The sequence below is a fragment of the Thermobia domestica genome, chromosome 4 (genome assembly GCF_964235325.1).
Source record: "Thermobia domestica chromosome 4, izTheDome1.hap1.1, whole genome shotgun sequence".
In the NCBI taxonomy this organism is placed as follows: Eukaryota; Metazoa; Arthropoda; class Insecta; order Zygentoma; family Lepismatidae; genus Thermobia; species Thermobia domestica.
This window is the reverse complement of record NC_137457.1, coordinates 263,996,376-264,014,236: the sequence shown is the minus strand read 5'-3', so window position 1 is coordinate 264,014,236 and position 17,861 is coordinate 263,996,376. Positions and strand designations below refer to the sequence as shown.

The window sequence follows — 17,861 nt, the reverse complement described above, 5'->3', positions numbered from 1 at the left end:
ATAACGATAAGGCAATGTCCCATTTTGCATTTTTTACTTTTTCCCTCCCCAATGATGAGATTTATGTCAACCAAATTGGACAGTTAATTAATAAACTATCCTTCACAAATGAATATCGCCATGTACACATATACAGCATTACAAGAATGGAAGTTCACGCACAGTATCAAAGGTATGGCTAGAACACATCTACAGGTACAAACATCTCACTTATAATTGGTATGCTTTTTCCATTCTTCCCCCTTAGTCTTCGTCGAGGCAAGATAGAAACAAATATGAAATGATCCAAAGCCATTTTGCCAATACTATCACTCACTGTTGTCACACGCCAAGCAACTAAACATTCTTCTAATTATCTAATACGTTAACAAATACAAAACATCATATTACTTTCCTCCAAAGCACAAACGTAAACCCATCATCTAACCCATATGACAAACTTTCTGTAGAGCGAAGTGATCAATAACAAATGATCTCAATACCACGGACGTGTCATTATTCGTTTCTCTACCAGGAAATGTATACTACCAGATTTCTGCCATATGGGTACAATCGCTTGTAACGATCAGTCATTTTAAATGTATACATGTATGACAGTTACACACGACCATCCATTCTTCTTACTTTATTTTTTCTCTCATTCGTACACTCTATCAAACAGGACTTCCGAAACTTAGAAATTATATGCATCTACACATGGAATCCGAATCACAATAATGGGTTTAAAAATATTTTATGGCTTTCCCACCAGAAATCGAACCCGGAACCCTGTACGCCAAAGGTGCACGCTACTTCGTATATGGTAAATCACACTTTTTTCCGTAATATGTTAGGATCAGTAGAACGCCAGTGTGCAGCGAACTGAGCAAACTGATACTGTAAAATGTGCGTACGATTTTTTTCTGATTTCCCAAAATGGTTAAGTTGATGCTTATTTATGTGGTGTGAGCGTGACGAAGTAATGTGTTATTAAATATGTAGTTGATGACAGTCTACAAAATTCACAACAAAACCACATGGATGAAGAAGAACAACTGGTCTGAAGGAAATCCTCAGTGACAGGTTCCGCCTAGCATTAAAGAGGATTATCAATCAGAACCAACGTGCATCTGTGGTGCAAGTGACGGAAAAACTGAAACAGCACCTCTCACAACCTATGTCGACAATCACATTCGGCCGCGAGTTATCTGATATGGACATACAAGGTCAAATTGCACTGTCGAAATCGATAAGGAACCATAACGAATTATGACTGTAGTCTGCCAACCCCGAAAGCAGGGACGCTATCCGGTTAGCAAAGAGGAGGAGGGTCATGTTGGGAGATTGAATCTAATTCAATACAATAGAAATATATAACCTAGCGCATCGACATAAAAACCTGTTTAAATAAGTAAATGATCTTTGAATATATGTCATATAGACATGAAAAAAGAATACAGATAAATAGGAAATAAATCGGTGATTACTTGTACAAATAAATAAATTTTACTTTCATGAAACTTCAGACATAAGAAGAAGAAGTTTGTGAAACAGTTTATTCTCCTTTCCCATTGCAAAGTTGGTGTTAGTTTTTTCTTTCCTATGCTTTTAACATATAGCCTACCTAATGAAAATTCACAGGTATTTTTTAGCACTGATCAAATACATAATGTAGGCTTCAGTTTTAACATATATTCACAACTTACTACATGGATTGTCTACAAGAATCCTTAACATTTGACGAGTTTTCGATAGCATTTGTTCCTCCTTATTGTACGCAATACTTTATCTGTAAACATATTTAGCGAAAGTTCAATAACTATTGTCTTATGATAACAACTGTAATAAATTTTTCAAGTGTGGAGTATTCTGTAGATAAGATAGCACCACTCATTACTAAAAGTTGTCACAAAAGGAAGTAATCCACCATGTCTTAAATGTACAATAACCAAAAGTATACTTTTTAAAAAATGGATTTAAAAGCATTATTTATTGATACGTTGAAATCCAACAGGCTAATTAAAAGACAAGTAAATACAAAAGGAGCTATTGGGGTTCAGGTATAGTGATTTCTAATTATTGCTTTCAATGTGAATATATAGAAATTCAAGCACGCGCAGTAAACGGTCTGGGTGACTTTGTCGGTTGTAAACTGATGTAAAGATGAAATATTCAAGCTAATTTGAATAAAAGAATAGTATTTAAAACTAATAGGGGTGGGGGTCTAGTTTTCAAACCTTTGTCACAAGTCACATAACTGATATCATTCATAATCTTCCAAAAACCCAATAGGTTTATATCACAAAACATACCAAATATTGTCATTACTTCTGCTAATCACATTTCACAAATCTATATTAATGTTCTCAATCCATTAAAAATTGATGTAATCATGTTCCAATCAAATTACATTATAGTACTCAAGATATGTCTCAGTCTACAAATTTCAAAGAACTAAAGACCATTTTAATAAATTCACCTGAAAACAATACAAAACATATCTATCGGGAGCAATAAACCCTTTGCAAGCTCCTACATCAAAAAAAAAAAAAAAAAAAACTGTATCATAACAATCATATCATCACAACTTCAATCAAAAACTAGTTCACTTTACATACCGGTAACTACATTATCCACTTATCGACCAGCATTGTCAGCAAAATATCTCACATTTATCACTCGCTCTCAAGTTTTATCATAAATATCAGCGTATAAAAAATAAATAAAAAAAAAAAAAATCCAAAACACTTCATCATCACCAAAAGTTCAAAGGTTAATCAAATTATATCTGTGCTTACAAGCTATGGTATTGGTATAAAATCTGTAATACTCTCTCTGAGGTCACTCATCCTAACAAGTATTGAAAACATTTCAATGCTCTTTGCAAAAGCAGTAAAACACCATATCCATTATTAAATAATGCGTTATCTATATAGACAGACTCTTTTAAAGCTGCTGCTTTTGCTAATTTCCTTCAAGACTTCTTCACACCACTCCGTCCCACATATTCATATAGACATCCATCCAACACATTCATTTCATCTTCTGTTTCATTATAAATCTCAAACAAAACCATTCATAGTTCAAATATCCGTACAGTTATTCGTAACAAAGGAATAGTGCCCCTGTCTTTAATTCAATAAACTATCGTCATATTAAACTATGCCCTCTTATATTACTTACTTTGTTACCCACAATTTTTACTATCATTCTGCACACTGGATATTTTCCTGTCACCTGGAAACCCTCTAAGACGTTAATGTTTCCAGACCAAGAAAAAAACTCATACCATCTTATCATCCTACCGTACAATTCAATTAACGTTTGCTTTTAGTAAAACCCTATAACGTATTATAGTAAGACGTCTGTATGCATACATAACAACACAAAATACATCCCATACATCAAGCAAAATTTCACCCAGGATATTCGATCAACAATCAACTACCGGTCTTAACTACCATGGTTACACAACATTATAATTAGATCAAACCAACATGTCTTGTATTATTTAACTCAAAAAATATTTAACAAAGTAAACACCACACAATTGCATACACAATAATTCATCTTCAATTTCCTATCTTGTATATAAAACTGATATACAAGTTTTTAAATCAACCGGCTGTCATATATTTCAATATATAACTGCTTCTCCCATCGTATTTTCCTTCACTGTTGAGTACCTCAAAAAAATCTGCTCTGTCACCAGATCTCTATGTTCCCAATATGTATCCACTTCCTGATAACTTCAGGTCTTTCAATATGCCACCAACACTATCTTTTCTTGCGTTAGAATCTAGTATCCAATCCATCAACATTGCTCTACAGATAATAATTAACAGTTTTCTTCAGTGGTGCAGCAAATAAAAACTAGCAATCAACACCACAAAAACACAAATTATCATCATCATTCCTCCGTAAAACATCAAAAATCCATAAAAAAAAATCCTAACTACCTTTCCCTAAAACTAAATCAAGCTCTCATCCAAGCACATTCAAGTGTAACTTAGTTAATGGTCACATTCACTAAACATCTCAGTTAAAAACATCTTCAAACAATCGCAAAAAAAAAAAGCATACAATAAAGTTAACTTATTAAAAAAAAAAAAAGTGTCGGCAAACGTCCTGAATACTGAAAGCAAACACAATTCTAAATACATACAAGGCGTCTTTTACGGCCTGTGCTAACTTACGAAAATGCTGCATGAGTTAAAACCATCCACACAGTTTACAAAAACTTATTAATGATGGAACAATGTGCTTTCCACATTGCATATCAAGTCAAACTAATTAGTCCTACAGCAAAGTTGTGCAACCAAATTCAGTTTCCTACACTCCATTTTCATCTTAAAACTTTGCGTCTCGCATACATATGCTCTCGTTATAACCCACGACCCTTACTTTAAAATACTATGTGCCTTTTAGCTCTCCATCCTTCTCCATGTTAATATTATCCTCCAACGCTATCATTGGTCTATACTCTCTATTGCTACAATCTACCTCCTGAGCCCTTTGACCAGTAGGGTCTCCCAAATTATCAAGTTCATGATCATCTGCCACTCATATTTCCATTATTTGTACACTAAATCCATCTACCACTACCAGGGTTCCCATTATCTACATTAAAGCTTAAGCAGCCCCTAGGCAAAAAAAAAAAAAAAAAACTTCATCTGCCTAACACTTCTGTGCTGTGATATACTAGCACACCTCGCCTCATCCCTCATGCTCATCATTCACAATATACAGGTATAATATACTTTATCAGTACATATTCATTATTCTTTCCATATTTCTACTCTTCCAGTTCTATACAATACTACACTAACTGCAATTTCCTCGTTAATTTCCTAGCAAATGTTAAGGATTGGAAAGATCCTTAAAACCTTAGCAATTATTATAATGTAATAAAAACTTCTATGAAACATCACACAATCCTTAAATCCTCCAATTATACATCACTCTTCCCTAAAAACTGCATAACCCTCTAAAATGGTACAAGTCAATATAACTAGCTATAAACAAACAAACGAACAACAAACGTATAAGTTCCAATAAAAGTTTATATTTTGTGTATTTGTTCACATAACAATGCTAGGTTGCAATGTTCACATCCTTCTGCATTTCCACAACCACCGCATATATGTGGTATCTCTCTTTCATGCCAAAATAAATAATTCGTTGTGTGTCTGTATTAACGCATAATATGTACACCTATATCTTAATAAACAAATCTAGTTAGTATATAATGCAAATCTGACATTCGTGTGGTATCATCTCGTTCTCATAACATTTTATGTAGTTATCACACATATTACAAGTGTGTAATTCATCACCGGGTAGTTCTATCAAATACACCCATAATCGTGTTTTCCATATTATGCAATAGATGGCTCCACATATTTTCACGCAATCTGTTATTGCTACCGCATTCACCGTAAATAATTATAATATTGTATATGGTAGTTCCTAAATAAATTAAAAATCGGGTTCAAAATTCTCTATTGTAACTACACAGCATTCTTAAATAAGTAAAAAAAGTTCTGTCTACAAATTTTTTCGCATATACGTTCTCATATATATACTCTCATATTTTAAGTGTCATAAATATAAACTAGAATTCTGGCCACAAAAAAAAAAAGGTATTGCCTTCTACGGTCCTACCATCCATTGGATGGGAATGAAACTCTTGATAAATATTACAATAAACTACATTAAAGTTTATATTTTGTGTATTAGTTCACATAACAATGCTAGGTTGCAATGTTCACATGCTTCTGCATTTCCACAGTCAACGCATATATGTGGTATCTCTCTTTCATGCACAAATAAAATAATTCATTGTGTGTCTGTATTAACGCATAATATGTACACCTATATCTTAATAAAACAAATCTAGTTAGTATATAATGCAGGTCTGACATTCGTGTGGTATCATCTCGTTCTCATAACATTTTATGTAGTTATCAGAAATGTTACAAGTGTGTAATTCATCATCGTGTGCCTCTATCGAGTACAGTCATAATTGTGTTTTCCAATTTATACAATAGATGGCTCCACATATTTTCATGCAATCATGTGTTGCTACTGCATTCACCGTAAATAATTATAATATTGTATATGGTAGTTCCTAAATAAATTAAAATCGATTCAAAATTCTCTTGTAACTATACAATAGTTTTTTTAAATAAATGACAAAAAAATGTTCTGTCTACCAAATTTTCGCATATAAGTTCCCATATATAATCCCATATTTTAACTGCTCTAAGCATAAATTGCATCGCCTCCATAGCCAAGTCAAAGAGCATCCACCTCATAGGCTGGATGAAGGTTTATATTCTGTGTAACTTTTCAGATACTAATGGAAAATTGTAATGTACACACGTCTCTGTTTTTCCACAGTCAACGCCAATATATGGAGTTTCTCTTTCATGCCTAAAATAAAATAAATCAATCTGTGTCTATATTAATGCGTAATATGTACCTCTATATCTTAATAAAACATAAATCTAATTACTATATAATGCAAGTCTGACAATCACGTGGTATCATGTCATTCTCATAACATTTTATATTGTCGCAAACGCAAATACTACGTAAATCCTTCAGCCTATTTGTATCAATAGTTGATAACACAATACAATACGTATATTCCAAATACTTGTACTACACCACGCATATACATAATTGCCCATTCAAAACTTTCAACAATTTCTAATTGTACAATTATTTTCGTGTAAGTGCGTTGAATACTAAAAATCAACAGTTTTCATAATTTCGTCTACGCAAATATATAATCTGCAGAGTTGTATGCTAATCAATGTGTTCCATATTAGTACATGATCTATACCAATATAAATATACCATTCCAGCACTAAAAGTACAATTCGTCTAAATTTTAAATAACTAGTCAATAACATTAAAATATAAATAATTATATACATTGTAAATAATTCAATCGATAATATTCTAATTTCGTAAGTTGTATTTATAAATAAGTCCCTAAGTATAAAAAATACTATATTCCAATAATTCAAATCTATTCAAAACTGTTTTAACATAATGGGAGCAACATCCTCTCCGGTAAACGTAAAACAATAACACCAGTAAATACAAGTCTTTGCCTATGTCTTATGCCTTCAAAATTGTTGATTCATGCTTTCAATAGTACACCAATACTAAAATATGGGTTTCTCTTAAAAATATTACCCGTTGTATTCATTAATATATTATTTCCTAAAATAATAAAACTTTCCCAAACATTCCACATGTCATCTTCCCTATGCATCATGCTAGTCTCATTCCATAATAATTTTGTTATCTCCTAAGCTCATTCTAAAATAGCTTAAAACCCTATCTGTAATGTTATACATTAGCAGTTAAAATTGCCTCATACTTTACAAACAAAAAATATTAAATATTTTTACATACATAAAGCATTTTATACCCATTTCAATAGTTGCAAATACGTCAATTATCTGTCAAATGTATTTGCTGTTGCTTCAAATTAAATCAGTTCCACACGTAAAAAATCAATCACCATATAAAGCTTCCCAACTGTTATCAAATATTATAAGGAATATATATTCTTATAATTCAATACATGGTAAATAAAAACAATATAATTATCTCTGGTACTTGTTAATTCTATAATAGCAGCTACATAAATACTCTAGTTCGCAGTAAATACAATATACTTAAATATTATGCTCCATACCGTAATCCAATTTAAAATATTTTCAAGCTATTATTTATTTAATTCTTTCAAATGGAAATCGTAGTGCCAATTAGCATAAATACAATCTTCAGCATTTCCTCAATATGTGCAACATTCATCAATGCAAACCAATACTAAACAATTCCCAAGCAACGTGTAAATTGTAATACTCCACCCATTCCAAATCCATCGTGTGCCGTTCCGCACATTCACTACGTTAACGCAAACCAATACTAAAACTGCACCCGAATATAATCTTAAATACATCTATACAAATAAAATATAAGTTTGTTCTATTTTATAGCAATTCAATATACTTCTACAAACCATATTATTAAATAAAAATCCTAAATAAATAATAAACAACCCTACAAAGTGCATACGTATCCAGTTAAACCTAATTTAATAACCTCATTACAAACTAATATATTACGCTTAAATGGTGCTTCAATTCAATAAACAATAATAGCTTTCTCTATTTATTTTATTCTCTTCTCTTTCTTGTACATCTAAATCTCATGTAATTCACCTTAAGTCTCCCCCTTCATTCTGTATCAGTCTCCCATATAACGTGGCTGTTAAATAAAGTTGTAATTATTGCCAATAGATGGTAGCACAGTTGTACATATCGTAGTACTGTGGGGTTCCGCTTTCTTTATCAAAATGTCTCGTTATCTATTATTATTATTTCAATTTTATAATAATTAAGTACATGCTAAAACAAAAAATAATATAAATTAATCACATAATGCAATAATATGTTAAACTATGCAACTTCGCCCAGCCAAATTCTTCACAATTTTAATTACCATCAATCTATACGACAATGCAAGCAAAACGCGCGCATTCGCATTTCAGAGTCCTACTATGGAGGAACCTCTGTTCAACAATCACGCAACGCCGCCATATTGGAAAAACAAATCCGTCCATCAAAACCACAATCGGCAACGCTCAATTCTTCATACGTAAGTATATACATATAATAAGTATTATAGGTTAATTAATATTGATCATTTCCAATTATATAAATAAAAGAATGTTCAAGGTAAATTCATAATTAATCTAGTAAAAATTAAAGTATAATTCATAATTAGGGCTTGGTCTCATTACGTAAAAATTATATTATAGGTAACTATACGTAGTCTAATCACTGTAGAGCTCCTCCCTGGCTAATCGGTTAACGTACGCAACTTTGGCGTGGTCAGCCCGGGTTCTATTCCCGGCGGAAGCTCATGTGGTTCGGATTCCACGTTAATCAGTATGTCCACGTCTCATATAACCTCACTGCTAAAAGAAACGCTAAACTAAAGTCAACAACAATCTAATTAGTTTTCGCTGCAACACTACAAAACATCCCTAAAAGAAAAATTTACCTATTTATGGAAAAATCAGTGTAATTATTCTCATTACAAACAACACTGCGATATGGACATAAATTATATACAACTGCAACAACAAACAACCAGGAAATAGCCAACAAAATAGCGGCCGTGTCATCAAAGGTGCGTAAACTTTCTCTTCTTACTTAAGTCACAATAATAAATATATATACAAAGCGTGCCGAAAAATACCATTAACGTCCACGGCTACCAAGCAGCAAATATACAAATCGGGTGTGCAAAACTCGCAACAGTAATGGCGCCAGCGCAAAGGTTACACATACGTAATAAAATATAAAAAGCAAGCGGTAAAAGTATAAAGGGAAGTCAAAGCATAACCAAACAGTAAGGGCGCCAGCGGAAAAATCACACATACGTAATAAAATATACAAAGCGAGCGGTAAAAGTATAAAGGGAACTCGCACTACGGTCAGACAGTAATGGCGCCAGCGGAAAAATCACACATACGTAATAAGCTATACAAAACAAGCTGTAAAAGTATAAAAGGAAGTCGCAATTAATTCCAACAATAATGGCTACAGCAAAAAATCACATACGTAATAAAATATATAAAGCAGGCGGTAAAAGTATAAAGGGAACTCGCACTACGGTCAGACAGTAATGGCGCCAGCGCAAAAGATCACAGAGACACGTAATAAAATATACACAGCGGCGGCAAGTCCTCTGCTGTGTAGAAGTACGTCAATTACTACTCTCTTGTCCCTTAGGCAAGGTTGTTTTCTCAAAAAACATTTTAATAGTTCTTCTTCTTAGTACATATTAGATTATCTTATCCATTTTTTTTCTTGCAAAATCTGTTTCCCAACACAGTAGACAACGTCTGCGTGGGATTTCTCGGGATTATTCCGTTTCTTTCCATTTTTTTTTTCATTCCGCTATTATTTAGTGTCCCCTACCCTCGGTGCTTAAATGTGAAATATTAAACTTAAAAAAAAAAAAAAATACTCATAAGGTGTTTGTGTGATGTGCGTCAACGCAGATTCACTCTTCTTGAGTGATAACATTACAAAGAACATTTACTGACATGCTAGAACAAAACTTTGTGCTGTAGGTACTGTACATAGAGTTGCAGCACACCATAAGTTTTGGTCTCAACATTCGGGTTCTGGATAGAAGACGAATATATCAAGGAACTGCTACATACAAACCATCTACGTGAATGGGTGTGATACTTATCTAGCAAGTTTCTCGAAACAACAATTTTGAAAAAATGTCAATCCTTCATAACTCTTTCTACTCATTCGAATTACGTAATATAATGATTACAGTAATCGATACTAAGGTACTTTTTGAACATGTATTGTCACGTCCACTTCATCTGCGTTCTTACTGTTGTAAAAGCCTGCAAATTTTGTTTGTAAAAAGACGTTTGCAATACTGTAGCGTACTTAATTTGCAACACTGGACACAAAGTATGGTATTTTAAATTCTGGTTTAATATTTATATATGAAATACGTTATAATATGGCGTATTGCCATTTGAAAATGCAACTTTATCTTGCGTTGGCAACCTGTTAATATGGTGTTATTTCACAGTGTGTGGAATGATGTCCCCTATCGATATTTATTTTAAGATAAATGGTCCACCCTGTATGATCACTGTGGAAGATGCCCGTGAACGATCCCATCCTATTTCTACCTTTTAAAAACAGGCAAAACTAAACAAATTTATGTGTATCTAATTACCAAAGCTAATTCAATGGATATATAATTACTTATGTCGTTCCCAGCACGTGTATGAAACAATAAAACTAATTTGACGTAAAAGACTGTGCAAAGGGGAAACTCATAAGAATTAAATACCAAAAAGTTTTCCTCATAAAACCTTGAGTATGTAAATCCTTTTCTTATATAATAGTACGTGATACTTTAAGTTTCTACTTATTAGCAGACACAAACAACATCAGAGTTTACTATATGAATATTGATACATATTTCTCTCTCCTTGTAATATATTTAAAATAACATGAGCTTCTACTGGATAGATGGATGGATTGCGGTTGTGTAATGGAGACGTCAGAAGGAAGACTTATTTTATTATTTCTGGAAGGCCAATGGACAAAACATTGTGTGCATTAAAAATTCAATATAAAATGAGGTCCGGGTACAAATTAGGGATGCGCAAAACCGGTTTTCATAAAAACCGGAAACCGATTTCTAGAAAAACAGACATTCCGGTTTTCTCCAAAAAAACTGTTCGTTTTTTCACCGATATAAATACACACACACATACATTATATATATAAACACACGAACGCTGGAAAAACTGAGAAAACTAGCTCCAATGAACAAAGGACAAGAACGCTGGTGAACAAAGAGAAACGGGCTCTATGCTTCGCCTGTATCCTTGTATATACAGAAAACCGAAACCGGTTAAGGTAAAATCCGAACTGGTTTGGAGAAAACCGAAACCGGTTTCGGCGAAAAACTGCTCTGAAAATATTCAAAAACCGGAAACCGAAAAAGTTGTTTTTTGTGCCCACCACTAGTACAAATACGCCAAAAATAAGACAATAAAACAAAACAAAATATAAAATAAAATTCAAACACGTGGAAAGGGATTTATTTTCTATTGGAACCGGCAACTAATGCCACAATATGTAATTTAACAATTCGAAATATTCAAAGTTAAAAGTTGAGTAAAAATACACAGTTTCCTGTGAATTTTTTGCAATTCCGAATTAACGTGTCAATGCTGAAATGGAATGTTCACTGACTGCACCACGCATAACCAGGTTAAGGTTAAATAATAATAATAATAATAATAATAATAATAATAATAATAATAATAATAATAATAATAATAATAATAATAAAGAGGCTAGATTTTGAACTGCTAACCTATAACCCACATTGTCGATTTTTAAATTCGTTTTTTGTGTGTAGGATTGTGAGTGAGTCACAAAATTTAAAATGTTGAATTTTATTCGCTGAAGACTAACAAGCAACTTACGTGACTTTAAATTACAATAAAATCCATCAACAACTCATCTGATCTGTGAAAGTCAACAGTCATATTATCAGTTGAATTGAAATAAGACATCAGCTAGCCCAGGCGCTGGAAGTGGATGCACCATCGTTGGATTGTGGATTGTGTTTGTGCAGACTGCCACTGTTCCAATTCTCAGTAGTACTTCTTTTGGCAGGTCATAATCCTTACAAACACTTCTTATTTCTCCGTATATCCACATGAATCATCATGATTGCACTGAATTTTCAAGCTAATTATATATTCTATTCGTTTCCTTTAATAAACAAAAACAATCTGTGTGGCTTGAAAAACCGAACAGTTTACTAAATTAGAAAACTTTCACTCTTGCAATAAAATGCAAAAAGTACAATAATTAAAATGTAGGAAACGGAGCCGTTACGGGAGCGACATTAAAATTCTTTCTCAGTCGACAAGTATTGTTAAGTTGTTGAAAATCTGCGGGTGAGGAGACTGAAGAAGAATGAAAAACAAGTGTTTGTTGCCTAATAAAACGCCCTCTGTCTAGAGAAATAGATTAATACGATAGCTAATATATAAGAACAAAGGCTAATTTTTAAAAATTACACTTTGTTTCCAAATAAAAAGTATTTTTAAAATTAATTTAACGCTAATAAAAGTGCCTAAAATGGCAAAACAGTTTCATAAATACGCTCTATTTAAGCCTATAAGCACTTCGTAGACTTGTATGACTAAATGCCTCTCCAAATAGGCTAAATTGGCATCACTCCGGATAACGTTTTATTTTACGTACAGGACAAAAATGTTCTTTTGCTTGACGGTTCCACAGCAGTCATGCCTGTTTCGGAGATTTTCCAATTTTTAATCCATTAGCACCGTGTCTGTGGGAACCAATAAAAATAAACATTTATGACGTCTTTCAAAACTCCACAATCACACACGAAAATTCATATAGTTAATGAGGTTTTTGAAGCTTCCAAGCAGAGGATTAAACATGCCATTACAAATCATTCTTTCCACTAAGCCCATCGAAGTACATACATACATTTTTGTACAAATAGCTCAATGTGGAATTTAAAGTACTCCCACTCATCTCAGAAGCTACTTGGGATGAAATATTTTTCCACCTTTTTCTACATATAAACGCTTACCCATTCGTCATACTAACCAGTGGTGGTTTCATGAGTGTTGCAACTACTTCTAGTAACACTGAGCATATAGGAGGAAACTTCTACTTAACATGAGAAAGCAAACATACTTCCATCGCTATCTTCTCGAATTAACAAACAGCTGCACTCAATTAAAACTATCAGCAGTCGATTTCCATAATAGCTATAAATATCTTCACTCAATCTTTCTTTTAATTTCTTATAGTCAAGTGAAGAAGGAATGGGATTAAATTGAATTTGAGTTTAGCACCCCTTTCAGCAGTGAGATTATATGAAACATGGACATACAGCTTAACGTGGAATCCGAACCACATGAGCTACAGCCAGTATTTGAATGCGAGTCTTCTGCGCCGTGGGCGCGTACGCTATCTAACGAAGAAGCCAGAAGAAAAAGGAATGGATGGTCGACAAAACACACCTAAAACACAGACCGTCGTTGTAGTGTATACAATGATCAGCGCCGATTTCTGTATAACTTTGGGCAGTTGGAGGATTAGACGTCCCCGCAAAACTTCAAATAAAAATATCTAGATTCAGGGGGCCCAAGAAAAGTTTGGGAATGACGCCCCCTCCCAGGATCGGTGCCCGTGCATGCAACTGATCTGAGTTATTTTTACAAGAATAGAAGGGGTGCTATTTAAAATATTTCGAGTACGTTTTTAATCCTCCCATAAACAAAGTAACATATGATACATTGTTGTCTTATTCTATTGCACGTGTGTATGAAGAATGTGATAGTGTATGTGCAGTGGATTCCCTAAGTGAAATGGAACGTACATAATTATTAGAATATACTTTATGCCTTACAATATATGCTATATTTCAATTTGACAATTATTTAATAAGACTGATGTTGAAATTTTTGTATAGAAATAACTTTTAAACTTATGTTGTGTAGTAATTAGACACAGAAACTGAACAGTAACTTATTATTATAGTATTAGCAGCTGATGTGACTTTAAATTAATAAATATGAAATCAAAGATGATATATTCCTGTGCATATTTTACTAAGTATTGAAGTAACATTCGGGAGCAGCAGAGAGAGCGCCTGCGCAGTGCGTACACACGACTTTGATATTTCAACCGCTGATTTTACAGTTCACGGACAATATTACTAATATAAGCAACAATATGGATTACAGCATGAGTAAAGTAACCTGCATATTCTGAAACGTAAGTTATTACTCGTTCATGCTACTTAGCAAATTTCGAGCAGAGAGATGACTACCCCATATGGTGGAGCAATACGGATGGGTCACGCTCATTAGCTGAAAGTGCTGATGGATATATTCCGCATAATATGAACACGCACCACAGTAATCTAAATACGCAAGTTGTTTTATAACCTGTCCAGAAAGTTCGGTGAAGGTGTCTATATTTCGAACTGAGTGTTGTCTTGCAAGAAGCAGCAGTTACGGTGCTTCGAAGTAATCCTCGTTGATGGTAATGCACTTCTGGAGACGGCTGTAGAACTCCTGGTGTACTCGTTTTTAGGAATGGCCTTCAGCTGGGTAACATTACGTTGGATATCTGAAAACGTCATGCCCTTCAGGACTGATTACAATTTGAGGAATAAGAAAAAGTTCGGGGAGACAAGTCTGGGGAGTAGGGTGGGTGACTGACACAATTCCCCTGTTGAGAAGGGACTGCTACACCAGAAAGGCAATATGTGGCCGGGCATTGTCGTGGAGCAGGATTTAGTCGCATTGCTTGGCGTACCCGGTTCAATCGTTGCAGCAGACGTTTCAGTATTTCCACGTATATAGTGACATTTAACTGGTGCCCTCAGGGAGGAATTTTATGGATGAGACCCTCCAAGTCGAAGAACAACACGAGCATTGTCTTGATGCGAGACCTCTCACTTCGCACCTTCTTGCTGTTCGGTTACCCTGGACCCCGCCACTTCATACTTTCGGAATCGTACCTCAGGCATCAGATCTCGTCGTCTGTGACGATGGTTTTCAGGAGATCTGGGTCCCGATCCATCATGTCGATGAGGTTTCCACATGCGTCACCAAAGTTTCATTTGTTTCGGCGTGACAGTATGGAGCACGAGTTGGGAGCAAAGTTTATGTTTACTCAAATCCTGGTTCACTGTGAGGTGGGCCTCTCACGATCAATTTCCAATTCCTCCGCTATCAATAGCACTGTCACACGACGATCCTGGGCTAAAAGTTCCTTTACTTTCTGCGCGTTGTCCGGGGTGCGTGCAGTTGCAGGCCGGATAGTTCGGGAAGAGTCTTTCACGTTGTCCCGCCCTTCTCGGAAAGGTTTAAACCACTCAAATACACTTTCAAAGTGACAGCACGTTCTTTGTAAATTATTGTCAGCATTCCACGTTTGAAACAGAACAGCAAATTCGTTCGCTGCTCTATTTTGGTATCCATATTATTTGGTTTCGACTGTGTGCACTACACCTGTTTACACACAATAAGCACTCGCAGCGCTCCCGCTCGGGAATTTGTTCAGACATGTCTTCACTTGTTTGGCACGGGATGCGGCGGTGACACACTGTAAGCAGCATAACATCATTCACCGAACTATCTGGACGGAGGTTGTACTGTGATTGTAGTAACTACATCAAATAAAATAGAAACTATTTGATTATAATATTTAACAGTAAAACAAACAAACAACACACGAAGAAAAGAAGGGAAAACAAAATTAGACTTGTTCTGTTTCTCAATACTCGGAGAACACGGTAATTTAGTGGTAAAGCGCTTACCACCTCTGGTGCATGGGGTCCCTGGTTTGATCCCTGACCAAGTAAGTTTGTGGTGGACATCATGTCCGTGAGTTTTCTCTGGGTACTCCAGTTTCCTTTCACATTGTCATTCCACAGATTCTTTCATCATAATTCACTTGATTTAGTCATTCTTCTCCCTTAGTTTAAAGGGCATAATCATCGGACGCCAAACTGAAATATTTCAATACTCATCACGGTTAAGATCAATAAAAATGATACATTACGAAAAAACACAATGTCTAACCTATTGTGCCAGTGTACAATGTTGCATCTAAAACTAGTAAAACAAGTATGTTAAACTGTACTACAAAGTGATAACATGTTACATTAAATTAATATCTATGACAAAACTGAAACATGGGGGTTAGGTTCAACTGGATTTACTGAATACACTAAAGATGGTGATACACAATTTACTAATTAGTGCTCAAGTATTCTTCAAAATTGCTACGAACCTACGTTAAAATACAGAAACGATAGATACATACTCAGTGTACTACAGAGGACGTGGTTTACGTATATCATAAACCATGCTATGGAAAAGGGTAGGCTGAGTTTCAAGTCCTAATATGTACGTCTTGGTCAAAGATGATGCAACTGCTAAAATCTGAAAATACTACAGTCGGGTACAAGAACTCAACATGCATCAAGATAAAAGACTACACAAAAGGTACAGCTTAGGTAGTTGAAGGACAAAACGTACACACGCAATTATCATTAAAAACCCCATGCGTTTTAACAAGAGCCCCTACCTGAATTTCTCAGCCTCGCCGCTAGTTGGCATGGGTGAGGTGGCTCGACACTGGTTCGACTCGGGACAGCCTATGTGCCTACTTGAGGCTAGGGCTCGCGCCAGACCACAAAAACTAGAGGAGAATTTAGAAAAAAGAAAAACCATGAGATGGATAGGGACAGGCACGAGAAGGACTTAACTGTTGACAAGGTAACTACTACTTCTCATTAAGCATGCAAATTTGTTACATCATTATACAGGAAAAATCATTATACAAAAAGATGTTGAAAATACGTATAGACCTATACATTACACAAGCACTTAAAAAAAATTACTTTCATTGATCAGGCAGAAAGGTGAAAAATATGGCAAATACTCTAGGAAATCTTGTGCAGAACAAAGAGCTTGATTTAAAAAGAACATAACAGAAGCTGTGCAGTACGAGCTTAACAAACCTGTTAATATGTATGCTTTCAAGGACAAAATACAATTTCCCATCTTTGTCTAGCGTTTGGCGTACTTCTCGAATATGAATGATACCAGAAAACAAAATAGTTTGTCCATAGCTTTTGTTTCTCAGCTAATGCGAGGTAATCAGCATACACTATTAGTGAAATCAATCCTATACATGAACTTTCTGCAGTCAGTCATGACGTTTGGGAACTTAGAAATTTTACCGCAATTGGTCCGAATATGTATAGGACGATAGTCTTGGTATTACTATTATATATATATATATATATATATATATATATATATATATATATATATATATATATATATATATATACTCGTGTTGTAATAGCAGCCTAGCTCTTTTAACCTAAAAAGAGGAAAAACTCAGGACTGTGTCGCTAGCTCTAGATTCTAAAAAAAATATTTAAAAAACTTGTTCAAGTGTCTTTTGAAGAAGGAATGAATATTGATTCTTTTCAAGGCCACATGACATAAAATCAAAAACCAGAAGTGAACACTGACTTGATCATGATCTCTGGACAGATTACACCTCAGGTTCAAGTACTTGTTGTCAATAAACTCTTTAAAGAGCAATCTAAGCCAGGAATAGAACAACTAATTACTGAAAGATGACCATACACTGATACCAACAGGAAAACCGAAGGAACTAATTCAGTAATTCTGGCTCAGTGGATCACTACAGAACAAA

General features: G+C 34.4%; 1 protein-coding gene across 3 annotated transcripts in view; it reads right to left on the bottom strand.

Annotated features, from left to right (window-relative positions):
- LOC145684041 (uncharacterized) overlaps positions 1-17,861 on the bottom strand; it is a 491,127-nt gene that overhangs the window by 216,641 nt on the left and 256,625 nt on the right. The window contains exon 2 of one of the 3 annotated variants that reach the window (XM_081755868.1): positions 16,716-16,829. The exons of the other annotated variants lie outside the window; for them this stretch is intronic. Coding sequence (XP_081611994.1) covers positions 16,716-16,829 — 114 coding nt within the window. The remainder of the gene's footprint in view (positions 1-16,715; positions 16,830-17,861) is intronic. 3 annotated transcript variants of the gene reach the window in all.